This window comes from Myxocyprinus asiaticus, chromosome 2, assembly GCF_019703515.2.
Source record: "Myxocyprinus asiaticus isolate MX2 ecotype Aquarium Trade chromosome 2, UBuf_Myxa_2, whole genome shotgun sequence".
Taxonomy (NCBI): Eukaryota; Metazoa; Chordata; class Actinopteri; order Cypriniformes; family Catostomidae; genus Myxocyprinus; species Myxocyprinus asiaticus.
The window spans coordinates 22,850,548-22,865,625 of NC_059345.1; the positions used below are offsets into that span (position 1 = coordinate 22,850,548).

Consider the following 15,078-nt stretch of genomic DNA (forward strand, 5'->3'; position numbering starts at 1 on the left):
CAACTGTTAAAAAAACATATGTTACCTACATATTAAAGTATGATGCCATTTTAGTGCCTTGTTAAAACAAAAAAAATTAAGATTTTGTTTAGTCGAAATGTCGAAGATAATCTCATAATAATCCTTTTACAAGGATTAAGTCATAACAATACGAGATTAAAGTAGTAATATTTTAAGAATAATTCCAAAATTATGAGAATAAAGTTGTAGCATTATGAGATTAAATTAATAATATTATGAGAATAAAGTTATAGCATTATGAGATTAAATTAATAATATTATGAGAATAAAGTTATAGCATTATGAGATTAAAGTGGTAATGTTATGAGAAAAAAGTCTAAGCATTATGAATTACAGTGGTTATGTTTTAAGAATTAAGTAAACATTACAAGAATGAAGTCATAGCATTATGAGATTAAATTCATAATATTATGAGAATAAAGTTGTAGCATCATGAGATTAAAGTAGTTATGTTTTGAGAAGAAATCTGTAATGTTCTGAGAATAAAGTAGCATTATGAGATTGTAGTATTTTTTTTAAGAATAAATCAAAATTCTGAGAATAAAATTGTAGCATTACGAGATTAAAGTTGTAATATCATGAGAATAAAGTCATAGCATTATGTCTTTAATGTCATTACGATTTTAATCTCATAATGCTTTGACTTTATTCTTGGAATTGTTACTTTAAAGTCTCAAAGTTTTAAGAATAAAGTCAAAATTCTGAGAATAAAGTTATAGCATTACAAGAGTAAAGATGTAATATCATGAGAATAAAGTTGTAGCATTATGAGATTAAAGTTGTAATATCATGAGAATAAAGACAAAGCATCATGAGATTACAGTGGTAATGTTTTAAGAGAATAAAGTCATAGCATTATGAGATTACAGTGGTAATGTTTTATGAGATTAAAGCCATAATCTTAAAAGAATAAAATTGTAGAATTATGAGAAAGTCGTAATATTATGAGAATAAAGTCGAAGCATTATGAGATTAAAGCCATAATCTTACAAGAGTAAAGTTGTAATATCATGAGAATAAAGTTGTAGAATTATGAGAATAAGTCGTAATATTATGAGAATAAAGTCGTAGCATTATGAGATTAAAGTAGTAATGTTTTGAGAAGAAATCTGTAATGTTACGAGAATAAAGTCATAACTTTACGAGATTAAAGTCATAGCACTGCGAGATTAAAGTCGTAATATTATTAAAATAAAGTAATAGCAAAGTGGAGCATTGGTTGTCATTTTAGATTGCAAAAATGAAGCAATTTTCTGAATGTATGTCTGGTTCTTTCTGGTTTATATATGTACTATATAACCACATCCAAATACTAATGATAAATCAGTACTGATGCACCAGAAGACCAAGAATGTCTTACTTGGTAAATCCTATCCTAAAGTATGATCTACCTAAATCATCCACATTCATTTCTTGCATTGATGAGGCTCCTGCCTTAGCGACCTATTCATATTGTGATAATCACGCCTTTCCTCGAAATATTTCTACTTTATTCACGCAATATTATGCACAATTTTATATTTATGACCTTACTCTTAAAAAGGCATATTATGCGATTATTCGCAAAACATTACTACTAAATAGCGTGTAATGTTACACCTTTATTCTCAATCTTATTATTAATTTTTATTTAACTAAAATGTTGTCATATTAAAGGAATACTGTAGTTCAGCCAAAAAATAAAAAATCCTTTACTCAAGGATTGTGAAACACAAAGGACATGTTAGGCAATATGACAGCCTCAGTCACCATTCACTTTCATTGCACCTTTTTTTACATAGAATGAAAGTGGATGAGAGGCTGTCATTCTGCCTCAGATCTCCTTTTGTTTTCAACATTCCTTTAAGAACAAATCTCATGATAGGTCCTCATTGGCTTCCATTTTTATACTCAAGTTCCACATTAAATGTAATTTTCTGCATACTGTATCTCTCTCTCTCTCTCTCTCTCTCTCTCTCTCTGTCTCTCTCTCTCTCTCTCTCTCTTCTCTCTTGAAGGGTTCAATCCAAAATGATTGCTGTGTGGCGACCTGTTGCACTGTGTGCGTGTGGTGTCAAATGGCGAGAGAGCTAAAGGCTCGAAAGCACTCCCTAGTGGTCATTAACCCTGCTGTTAATGCAGCATACCAACAGCCACAAGCATTCAACCAGCCAATACAAGCTGTCAATATGGGCTTCCAGTCTCATCATCCCAGTGCTCCCCATTAATCACATGCACAGATGCATACATCTGCATTTAAACTCACGAATGAGCAAACCTACCTTCATTTACATAATCTGTTGAATTGTGCTCAAGAAATCTTTAAATGTACACTTCTCTATGTATTGAAGCCATTATTGTTTACTGAACGGCACAATATTTAATAACAAATTATTTAGCACTTTCCTCTATCGACTGATTGCCAAATGTTCTTTATATTGTTCTTTATTTATATATTCAAATGAAATTATATGAATGATTGGGTAAACACTTTCTATTTTATTGAATAAATATTTCCTCAAAACAACATTTGTCTCATATTTATCAATACATTTCATGGTTGTGATACTAATTTATGATACAATTTATTCAACAGTTAGTTCCAGTTCACTAATTTGGTTGGACAAGTGGCATTCCAAGAGTGCTGAAATATTGGAGTGTTTCACCGTTTGTATCATTCCGCTTGTCTGTTTTTACTACATTCCAATCCTTGATACTACTTAGTCTTCTTTTGGAACAATTTTCATTGGTGGAGCAAAAATAAAGAAAATTATCTATCCATGGTGGCTCAAATATCAGTTACTCATTAAGTTCTTGTTTATTAAACTGATTTTTTAAAGCAGCCGTGCTGATATTCAGTACATGATTGCAAGTGTACTGTGTACATTGATTTTGTTTTTGCTGTGTATTTGTGTTTGCTAAGGAACCAGACGTGATGATCTCATGGATTTACACGATTCAGTACATAGATACTGTACTCAAACAATCACTACTCGCACAGGTCTGTGTTGTACACTGATTTGTTTGTGCTCCGTATGTCTGTGATTGGGTTGTTGTAGTTTAACCAGTGTCCACACAGAAGTATCTCATGTGGAGTGTGATTAATAAAATGCTGAGATTAGTAATAGGAGAACTGAGGGGAAAGACAATGAAAACAATGGATATGTAACCAACACAAAATATGTATCCACAGAAACCACTGGACAATTCTGGCCACATAGCAACACTCCCATATTTTTCTAAGGTAACTCTGCAAACTGAAAGATGATCATTTAAATGCTTTTGTGAAAAGATTTGTAGCCCACTCATCTGTCAGACAAATTCGCAAAGTGTACAGATTTAATAAAGTCTCCAACATTTTACTGGCTTACTGAATCACATAGTGAAGGTGTCTGGTGTTTGATTTCGATCCAGGGTTTTAAGCCAGGGGTCTGTGGAGAAGATACAGTGGCCTATACAAAACATGAAATCACCATTACATTTGTATCTATTTGAATGAACATTAACTAGTGATCAGGTGACTGTCAAACGTGCACACAGGTTACCCAGCAGCGGTAAAGAAGCTGGGAACACACAATCCAAGCCTAAAACGATGATTTTTAAATTTCTCAACTATGCGGGCAAAATCAGAGTAATGAGAGCAGCTCGGGAAAAAGGTATGGTGATGTTCCAGGATCACCACATTATGTTTTTTCCTGATCTGTCCTATGGGGTTTTGAGACAACGGTGGTGATTTGAAGACGTGAAACGAGAACTTCGAAAAGAGAAGATCAAGAATGGGATGATTTTCCCTGCCAAACTTCTGGTGCTTCACGAAAGCCATCGTCATCTCTTCAACTCCCTTGAAGAGGCAGACAGGTTCATCCAAGACTTGGAAAAATGATGTCAGGGAAGCGGAGTAACCCATCACAGAGTAGCCTTTTTTGGGGACAGTATATTGAAACTCGACAGCTCTTGAAGTTTTCTAAGTTTGCATATTCTGGGACGGAATTGCTTTTTTTATTTTATTTTTATTTTTTTCTAGATCCTTACCTGATGAAAGATTATTTTTATTAGCTGAAGATCGCTGACTGCCAGTGTAAATCAATAGGGTGGACTTTTTTTTCCCTTTTCTTTTGTCTAGTCCATCTATGAGGCTGGTTCTGAGTCAGAAAAGAAATGTTTTATTCAGGTAGGCTATTGCAATTCTTGCTAGTCCATATGGGGATTTCAATTACTCTTTGTGCTCTTCTGTAATAGTTTTGCTTCCTTTTAATACAAAAATCATGGTAAATGTTTTCTATGCATACTTGAAATTATTGTTTCTTCTGTTTACTGTTTGAATCGTCAGTTTCTATTTTATAAGCGGGTAAATTGCCTTAACACTTAAGGTATAAAGAGAGCGTTAATATGTTCATTTTTCTTCTTTATGTTTATGATAGTAGTGTTTTTTTATTTTCTTAATTTTGCAACCATGTAGCATTCCTAAAAGAGGACCACTAGTTTACGGAACTAGGGTTCAAGTCAAAGAACAGGAAAGGGTGTTCGCTGTGCATTTATCTATTTTAATGCACAAGCCAGGGATATTTTATTTGTTTAGAAGATGTTCGTGTTCCGGTTCATTTTTGTTCCTTTTTATTGTTTCTCTTGTATATATCTATAAGTTTTAACTTTTTGGTACATCTCAGTACACGTCTGTACGGCTATAATGGGAGTTTATTAGAACAGACTGTTTTAATGTTTGAACTGTCAAAAGTACACAAGTTAATCCTTGATATTGGAAATGTCAACGGATACTAGTCTTATACTGACATCATGGAATGTTTGGGGGCTCTGTAGTATTACTAAGCTGAAACAAGTGATGAATAGAGTTAAATATCTTCACTCTAGAATATTATTCCTTCAGGAAACACATTTATTGGCCAACGAAGTTATTAAACTACAAAGAAGATGGCCAGGCCAAGTCATAGCAGCATCATATGGTTCACTCTCAAGAGCGGTAGCTGTGCTGGTACATAAATCGGTCCCATTCAAATCCTTAAAATTATACATGATCCACTTATCTTAAGATACATTATCATCAACAGTAAGATGCTTAATGAATATTGCAATATTGTTAGTGTATACGGCCCTAATACAGATGAACAGACACTTTTTCACAACCTTTTGACTTTGGCCTCGTTACAGGGGAGCTTAATAATCGCCTGTGACTTTATTGTACTTTGGATCCTAACAGGGGCGGACTGGCCATAGGAAGAACTGGGACTTTTCCCAGTGGGGTGGCTGCTAAACGGGGCTGAACGGGCCGCGATAAGCTGAAACAGGCCACCGTGTAATGCCGAACGGGCCGCAGCAGGCTGACGAGGGCCACGAAATGGCACCGCAATATGTCAAAGGGGGCCGTAATACGCAGTTAAGGACAGCGACCGCCAACGACACCCAACAACTTTTGGGCCAGTTTCTATGCAAAATCCAGGGCTGATTTCTCTTCCCAGTCCACACCTGGATCCTAATATAGACTGCTCCACAGGTATCGACACTTCCCATTTGCAATGCGGGGCCATAATTAATCAATATATTAAGCACCTCAATTTAAGTGATGTCTGAAGGCTTCAAAACCCAACAAAAAATATTTTTCTTGTTATTATTTATCCGTTCAAAATACTACAGAATAGACTATTTTCTTATTTCAGAGGGCTTGGTTGATTGCGCATCTAATTGTAGATATAGTAGCATTGTCTTATCCAATCATGCACCATTATCAATTAATTATACTTTAAGAAGCATAACCAAAAGCCCACCTAGATGGCGTTTAAACATAAAATGGTTACATAACCCAGATGTAAGGGGGTTTAGAGGAAAGGAGGAGGCGAGAACCGGCTTGACAACTTAAATAATAATTTATTAAACAAAAACACACAACTAAAAACACAGCACAGCTGTCTGTAATTCTCTCTCTCCCGAACTGTCGTCCCCGGCCGCCTTTATCCCTCGCGCGCCCCATCAGGCTGATTGGGGACCGGGTGTGTCTCATTCCAGCCCGGCCCCGCCCTCCTCAGCTCTACACTCCTCCCGGCGTTGCCTCAGGCCGGGGAGCCCCCGGCATGACGTACATCCCCCCCACCCTTCCTCTCCGGGTGGGGGGCGTGCCTTATGCCCCGACTGCCGGCGGGTCCTCCCCGCCTTCCTCGACCTGGGAGGAGAAAAACAACACAAAATGGCGAGGGAAAGGCCAACACGGAGCGGCAGAGAGAGAGAGAGGAGAGAGAGAAAAAGAAACTCACCGGTTCTCTGATGCGCCGTCGCGTGGTCCTCGATCACTACTCCACCCTCTCAGGCGGACTGCAGCCGCTCCTCCCCGGGCGGACCGGAGTCAGACCTCCGACCCCCAGCGGACAGAACGCCCCTCCGCGTTCCCGGCGTCCCGTGGAGACTCTCCTCCGCCCCTGGCAGCGGCCCTACCACTCCAGGCGGTCGGGGAGTCACTTCCCTCCTCCCCCGCGGACGGCGGTCTTCTCTCGACCCCTCCGCGTTCCCGGGGGACGGCAGGGCACTCCTCCGCCCCCGGCAGCGGCTCCCTCGCTCCAGGCGGTCGTGGAGTCCCGTCCCCACTCGCCTCGCGGACGGCGGCCGTTCCCCGCGTCCGGGTAGTCGGGCTACTCCGTCCCCCGTCGGACGGCAGCGGCGCTCCCCTGGGTGGACGGCAGTGTCGAGGACTCTGCGACGGGAATCCCTCCTCCTTCCCGGGTTTCGGCACCAGTGTAAGGGGGTTTAGAGGAAAGGAGGAGGCGAGAACCGGCTTGACAACTTAAATAATAATTTATTAAACAAAAACACACAACTAAAAACACAGCACAGCTGTCTGTAATTCTCTCTCTCCCGAACTGTCGTCCCCGGCCGCCTTTATCCCTCGCGCGCCCCATCAGGCTGATTGGGGACCGGGTGTGTCTCATTCCAGCCCGGCCCCGCCCTCCTCAGCTCTACACCAGAGTTTGTCAATTTTATTGGCAATGAAATTGTTTAGATGAAAACAAACCAGATGTCTGCCTCAAAAAGATGGGATGTATTTAAAGCCTATATTAGGGGGCAAATGATCAGCTTTACCAGCTCTCAGACAAATAAAGTTTACCTTAAAAATGATAGAATTGGAACAGAATATCAAGGAAGTAGAAGAATACATTTTCAAACAAAATACCCCTGAACTGAGAGACAAAATCTTGCTACTCAAAGCAGAATTCAATTACATCTCTACTAATAAAGCTGTGGCAATTATAACTAGGCTTAAACAAACATATGACCAAGGAGAAAAAGCTGGGAGATTATTGGCATGGCAAATAAAGGCACAACAAAATGAAAGCGTAATTAACGAAATTAAAACTTTAGATGGACAAAAGACCACATCCCCAACGGAAATTAACAATATGTTTAAGAAGTACTATGAAAATCTTTATAAATCAACTCTGCTTTGAACCCCATACACCAAAAAACATTCATGGATGAGATTCAAATTCACCCACTAACAGAAGAAGATACCAAGCTACTGGATCAACCTCTTGAGGAATCCGAACTTTGTGCAGCCATTAAGTGTATGGGTAGTGGGAAAGCATCTGGGCCTGATGGTCTTCCTATAGACATCTATAAGATCTTTTATAATAAATTGAAAACTCCAATGTTGGACATGATGAATGGATCATTCGACAGTGAAGAACTCCCCGTATCCTTGCATTCAACCCTTATAACCTTAATCCCTAAACCAGGGAAAGAACCTACTAAGTGCGGTTTATATAGACCTATTAGTCTCTTAAACTCAGACACCAAGATCATTGCAAAAGTCTTGGCCTGCAGACTTGATAACTATTTGCCATTATTAATTGATCCTGATCAAAATGGCTTTGTTAAAGATAGACAAGCTTTTCACAATATACGTCATGTTTTAAATGTCATACGTATTAAAAAAGATGTCTCATATACACAAAAAAAAAAAAGCTTTTTAATACACTCTCCTGATTTGGTATTGGCCCTTCCTTTAGAAAATGGGTTAAAATGTTATATTCGAACCCCATTGCAGAGATCTTGACTAATATATTATAATTTCTAAGCTATTTCAATTTTCTCGTGGTATGTACCAGGGTTGCCCTCTTTCGCCTCTCCTTTTGACATTGGCCATTGAACCTCTGGCTATGGCTATACGAAGGCATAAGGATATATCAGGGATTACAAATGACAGTCTTAAAAACATATTAGTTTTATATGATTATGACACTGTATTATTTCTGTCTAATTTGAATACATAAAAATCCTCTCTTTTGAGTTTAATCAAAACATTTGGAAGTTTTTCAGGTTATAAGGTGAACGAGACATAATCTATGATCTAATTTCTTAAAGAATCAGAATGACTTATTCCCCCTGTCCGGACCCCCTTTAACATTTCTCATCAAGGTTTAAAATATCTCTCCATTAATATCAACCCAAACCTGAAGAACTTGGTTCCCAGCAATTATTACATAACTAACTCAATCATAGAATAAATTAATAAATGGTCATCCCTACCAGTTTCTCAGATTGAATGCATCAATATATTAAAAATATATGATGTTCTTCCCCAATTTCTATACTTATTTCTATCAATTCCCCTACCCCCACCTCATATATATACAGGTGCATCTCAATAAATTAGAATGTCGTGGAAAAGTTCATTTATTTCAGTAATTCAACTCAAATTGTGAAACTCGTGTATTAAATAAATTCAATGCAAGTCTTTAGTTCTTTTAATTGTGATGATTTTGGCTCACATTTAACAAAAACCCACCAATTCACTATCTCAAAAAATTAGAATATGGTGACATGCCAATCAGCTAATCAACTCAAAACACCTGCAAATATTTCCTGAGCCTTCAAAATGGTCTCTCAGTTTGGTTCACTAGGCTACACAGTCATGGGGAAGACCGCTGATCTGACAGTTGTCCAGAAGACAATCATTGACACCCTTCACAAGGAGGGTAAGCCACAAACATTCATTGCCAAAGAAGCTGGCTGTTCACAGAGTGCTGTATCCAAGCATGTTAACAGAAAGTTGAGTGGAAGGAAAAAGTGTGGAAGAAAAAGATGCACAACCAACTGAGAGAACCGCAGCCTTATGAGGATTGTCAAGCAAAATCGATTCAAGAATTTGGGTGAACTTCACAAGGAATGGACTGAGGCTGGGGTCAAGGCATCAAGAGCCACCACACACAGACGTGTCAAGGAATTTGGCTACAGTTGTCGTATTCCTCTTGTTAAGCCACTCCTGAACCACAGACAACGTCAGAGGCATCTTACCTGGGGGAGGGTATATATATATAACTCCAGAAATATTTCATAAATTTAACCCCAATATTCCAGATCAATGTATAAAATGTAACTCGGAGAAAGGAACTCTATATCATTGCTTATGGAATAGTGCTCAAATCCAACTTTTTGGGGAAAAAAGTTATTGATTGTTTGTCTCTGGTGGTGAAACAAAAGGTCCCCAAATGTTCTTAACTTTGCATTCTTAATATGTTTCCTGCAACTTGAACTTTAACTAGCTCTGGAAAGAAAATGTTGATCTTTTGTTTATTACAAGCAAAACTCATAATCGCTAGATACTGGAAAAACATAGAAAGCCCTAATATTAAACAATGGATACAAGAGTTTCGGTTTGACTATGGAAAAACTCATGTATATTGTTAAGGGAAAACCTTGAAAATGTCAACAAAGTATGGAATCCCTTTACAGAATTTTTGAAAGAATCTAATCCTAACAGTCTAATTTCTGTGTAACTGGCTTGACACCCATTATAAGTTTTTGTAAATGATGTACTGATGTACTGGCATGTATGTGAAAATTTCCTTTATTTATTATTATTATTTGTTTTATCTTATTTTAGTGGTGTTATTTAAATAACAATCAATAAAGACAGTGTTAAAAAAAATAGTGATCTGATTGTTTGATTTAATAATGTTAATTAATGTTTCTAATGAAAGTTACTGCAGAGAAAATCTTGTTTTTCTGTATTGGGTGTCCCTCGGTCTGAAAACGTTGTAAACCCCTGATTTAATGGGTGTTAGATGTATTTAATATTTAAGATGATATCTAAGTGCAAACTTAAAGGAATAGTTCAACAAAAATGGAAATTCTGTCTTCATTTAATCACACTCATGTCGTTCCATGGGATTTCCTTTTCAGTCCTATGGAAGAAAGAAAGTTATACAGGCTTTGAAAAACAAGAGAGGGAGTAAATGAAGACAGATATTTATTTTTATTTTTTTAGGGTGAACTGCAATATTTAAAATTGTCCACTAGGTGTCAGTCATGTATTGCCAAGAAATCACATATCGCATATGACTCACCCACATAACTTGGAGCGAAGTAGAGGTATCCAGTGAGCTACAACTATAGATGGCCCAGAGAACTTGGCCAATTAAAAGATGATGTAGTTAGTATATCTGGCTTTGGGCAATATGGCTATCAAAAATAACTGTTGTACTATTTCCTGATTAGAATTAGAAAAGATGAGATCGGACTTTCTGGTTTAATGCAATTATGTCAAATCATGAAGAAGTACCCCCTGTTGAGGGCATTTAAATTGTAGTCTTATAATAATATGAGCTAATTATATTCCTAAACTGTTTTCTAATCCATAAAGGTTCAAAGCATGGGATTTAAAAGGGTGTTGAGTTTGTACTGTATAATGCAGTGCACTATTAATTTTGTTTGAATACTCTTCATATTTATTATTTTAATATGTCATCTTAGTAATTGTCTTGAAGTACGTCATGGGGGAAAAAATGATGTACTGACTCTTAAAAGTCTCAATAGTTTGTAGTTGTTTTTAAAAGGGTATTGAAACACAGGCTCTTCAGTGTGCATTTGTGTTTGTTTTGCTATTGTGGTTGCCTTTTTTTTTTTTTTTTTTTTTTTTTTTTTAAGAATATGTTTGATTTCATGTAATTCTCTTCTACATCTTAACCAAATGTAACTGTTTACTGCATTGCATGGCTTTTTATTCTTCTTTAAACCTCTTCCAGGGAACAGATTTAATGGGAATGAATCCATCTTCATTGGAAAACAAGATGAATGTCAATAATCCTTCTTGAAATAACACATAAGCTCCCAGCGGGTCAGTAGAATATCTAAAATCTAGATATCCTACAGTTCATCCCCTGTATTTATCTCGTAAAGCAGTTGGGGCAGGCAATGTTTTGGGGGTGACATCCAAAGTGTGAATTACTCTCAAAATAGCCAGTATGCCCACTCTTCTACCCCAGTGTTCAGCAACTCCATTTGGACTGGATAAATATCACAGTCTGCAGTGAAGTCCCCACTTACACACACCAATCTTAAATCTACTCCACAGACTGCCACCTTCACAGTTGATCTACTCTACCTGCCAATCATTTCTTCAGATTCCTTTAGTACTAGTGATCAATATGATTCTTCACTCATGTTTTATGGTTGAAGTTTTTGTGGTTGGTGGTTCCATATGCACTTTGAATATTAAGAATATGCAGTGAATCTGTGTTCTACAGTACTTTCATGTGCAAATGCTCAGGGATTATTTATATTAAAATCCAAAAGCTCCAACCGTCCCTGGGTGGGCTTGAACCACCAACCTTTCGGTTAACAGCCGAACGCGCTAACCGATTGCGCCACAGAGACAGGATATCGTAGTACCCCGGTGAACGCGGACTGGACGGCAGAACCTGACGATCTGTTGCAGATAACTTCAAATTTGTACACAGTCTGTATATCTTTCTCTGTCTTATCTATCGTTATATCTGTCTATCATCCTATCTGTCTGTTGTGTGAGCTCTGTTCATCACCTACATGTATGTCGTTCTATCTGTCTGCTTATCTATCTATTGTTCTGTCTATTAAATTGACATTTTGCTTTATTATGTTCTACAGAATATGTTGACAGGTTACAGGATCTGCCTGACCACCTCTGCACACAGTTTCAAAGACCTGACAAGAGTGAAGCTGTTGCTCAACATACGTCCCGATTCAGAGCTCATCCAGATCCATCTACAGTCAGCAAGCACAAAACATGTCCTCCCACCTTCAGTGTATCCTTGCCAAACTTATGTCAGTTTTTCTAATCCAATGTATTACTTTATTTCTTGCTTGATGTTCATATATATGGTTGGGAGGATTACTTTTGAAATGTGTTCCACTACAGATTACAGAATACATGCTGTAAAATGTCATTTGTAATGTATTTCGTTAGATTACTCAAGGTCAGTAACGTAATCTAAATACTTTGGATTACTTCTTCAGCACTGGTAGATTTTTTCACTTGTTTTGACTATAAAAACTCTGCCAGTACAGTAAGACAAAATACACATGTTAAAAATACATTCTCTGAAAAACCTAAATATCTTATGCAGTGTTGTTTCTAAAACAAGATAAATCAAATTGATCTTGTTTTAAGGATATTTAGATATTTTTACAGGAAAACAATAAAAAAATTATTATCAAGAATATGATTTTTGCCCTAATATCAAATCTCTTACTAGAAAAAAAGAAATTATGATCTAACGTGAATTTTCTTGATAAATAAATATGATCGTGCCTGGTAACGTGCATGTAAAATGGCTAGAAATAGCATTTTAGCTTAGCGTAAAGCTGACAATTTACACAAGGTTTATTTCTATTTCTTCTGCTCCAAACTTACTTCAAACTTATTCTCTGTCTGCTCATATGAATGTAACACATCATAAGAAAGTGTTTCACCGCAGTTCAAATGCACTTTGGATCGCATCATTTATACGTATAAATGTTTTCTATCTGAAAGGACTAAATATTAAATGAAACAAATGACAATAAAATGCAAAGTAATCTCTTCATTAATCAAAATACTTTTTGAATGTAACTGTATTATAATTACCAATGATTTATATTGTAACTGTAGTGGAATACAGTTACTTATATTTTGTATTTTAAATACGTATTCCCGTTACATGTATTTCGTTACTCCCCAACCCTGTATATATATATATATATATATATATATATACACACACACACAGTACTGTATAAAAGTCTTGTCCATCTGTTCTAAAGGATTCATTCTAAACTCCTCCTTTCAGAGAGCCTACTCTGCTCTGATTGGTCAGATGTCCCAGTCTGTTGTGATTGGTCTACCGCTTAGTGTTGTGTTTGAGGGCAGGTCAGTGCTGTTCGCGAGCAGCCAATGAAGACCAGAGGTGGGTTTTTTGTTACCAAATTATGTAGGTTAGTACAGGAAGTAAGTCTGGATTTACTAACGACTTGTTTCAGATGTTCAGAATCGGTCCTTTCTTTTGGGAGTCAATAACTCCATTTGTCATGCACTTTGTTTTTTTAAACTTTGCAGAATTATTTTTACATTCACAAACAGCAATATAACACACAACTTGAAAGGTAATATTTGAAAAACCATAATAGGTGGTTTAAAGCAAAGTGTGATACTCCTGTGGAACCCTGGGTCCAGATATTCATGTTTTGAGGAACATAACACATTACGATAAGTTATTTTTCATTTGTAAATTATTTGTAAATAAAAGTACCTTTTGTAAACAGTGAAGACCTTTTTATATTAAATATCTGGCATTAGATATTTGATACTTAAATGACATGGACACACTGTACAGCTGAATATTTCTTTATTTTAGTCAAGGGGAGGGGATTGGAAACCTGAATAGGTTCCACTATTGTTTGGGAACTGTTCTCTGATGCATGGGGTAACAGCACACAAGGGAATCACCACCCTGATGTGTCAGCCAAGGTACCCCCAGCACCACCAGACAAAACTTCTATAGCCCAGGTGTCTGTAGCAAAGACGAAACTTCTTGAAGTTAGCTTGTACAGTGGGTCATTGCATTGTGTAAAATATGAAAATGTTCTCTGTGCTGTAAAAGGATGTTAATCTCTGAAATGCTGCATTTAGTTATCAACAGGTACGATTGTTACTAACCTACTGAGGACTGTGTCTTCCACCTCACCAAAGAGCTGCCGATATGTCCCATACACAGCTTGCAAAACATATGGGTTTAGGGTCACAGGTTCAAAACCTGGATGAGCAGTTATGCATGCTGCCCCACCAACCTGCTCACATATGTGCATCTCCTGCATGTCAGGAAGAATGCATTCATATCATATGCATGTATTTTTTTGACAGTGATGAGATCCTGAAATACAATACAGTGAAAGAGTGAGGCTATTTCTCAGATCATTGTGTAAGCTTCTTTCTCCGGTGCCACCTCCATACAGCATACATTTTCTCGTGGAGACAGTGTAGAGCAGTGACCACGAGTACAGCTGTTGCGAAATTATGACACGTTTATGAGTGCTACTTGTGCATGGTTTTAAATGTTGTGCTACATTTCAGGTCAAACCTGTACTTGCAGAAGTGTTTTACTAGCCATAAATCGTTTTAAGCAGAGCATAATGGAGTTAACGATGGTCTTTATTATAGATTTAGAACAGGGTTCATCTCTGATTAGATAGCTCTGATTCCGACACATCTCCCATGTGCGCTGCCTCCGGTTCGTCATCGGTTCCTCCACAGTCACGCCCGGGGCTAATAGTTCAAATAGATAGGGCAGAGGACCTGCACCGCTATCTATCGTGTCTCCATTTAGTACTGGGGATTCAGGAGGGGAGAAGTCCTCAACCTTATCAGAGCCCTACGCACTGCTAACCTCAATGTCACGGAATGACTTAAGTACGCTCCTCATGGGAGATTGAATGTTATGGCGGAGCAAGTTACTTATTTTTGTTGGGATATGGATTTAGCGGCCATAAGAGGGCATAAACATACACAGCCCGGCTAGCTCAGTCGGTAGAGCATGAGACTCTTAATCTCAGGGTCGTGGGTTCGAGCCCCACGTTGGGCGGCATGTTTTGGCATTAAAAGTAAGACGTAAATGCACCCAAGACGCATTTGTGATTGGATCACTTGTGTTTTTCTTTCTTGTATTCTGCTCTCGCTGTGTAGCCACATTAGCCCAATGGTTGTTCAAAATCCGCCCAGAAAGTATAAATATATATAACATAACAAGCCATTAGCATGTAACTGTAATGGCAACATTCATCCTC

General features: G+C 37.6%; 1 protein-coding gene and 2 non-coding genes across 3 annotated transcripts in view; 2 read left to right on the plus strand and 1 right to left on the minus strand.

The window, feature by feature from the left end:
- ponzr6 (plac8 onzin related protein 6) overlaps positions 1–2,696 on the plus strand; it is an 8,592-nt gene extending 5,896 nt beyond the window's left edge. The window contains exon 4 of the mRNA XM_051723342.1: positions 2,019–2,696. Within this exon, the coding sequence (XP_051579302.1) occupies positions 2,019–2,228 (210 nt within the window). The 3' untranslated portion in view covers positions 2,229–2,696. The remainder of the gene's footprint in view (positions 1–2,018) is intronic.
- Positions 2,697–11,584: 8,888 nt separating this feature from the next.
- On the minus strand, positions 11,585–11,658 carry trnan-guu (transfer RNA asparagine (anticodon GUU)). The gene has a single exon. It is a non-coding gene; the product is annotated as a tRNA-Asn (tRNA).
- Positions 11,659–14,803: 3,145 nt separating this feature from the next.
- Positions 14,804–14,876, plus strand: trnak-cuu (transfer RNA lysine (anticodon CUU)). Its single transcript has one exon. It is a non-coding gene; the product is annotated as a tRNA-Lys (tRNA).
- Positions 14,877–15,078: the final 202 nt, after the last annotated feature.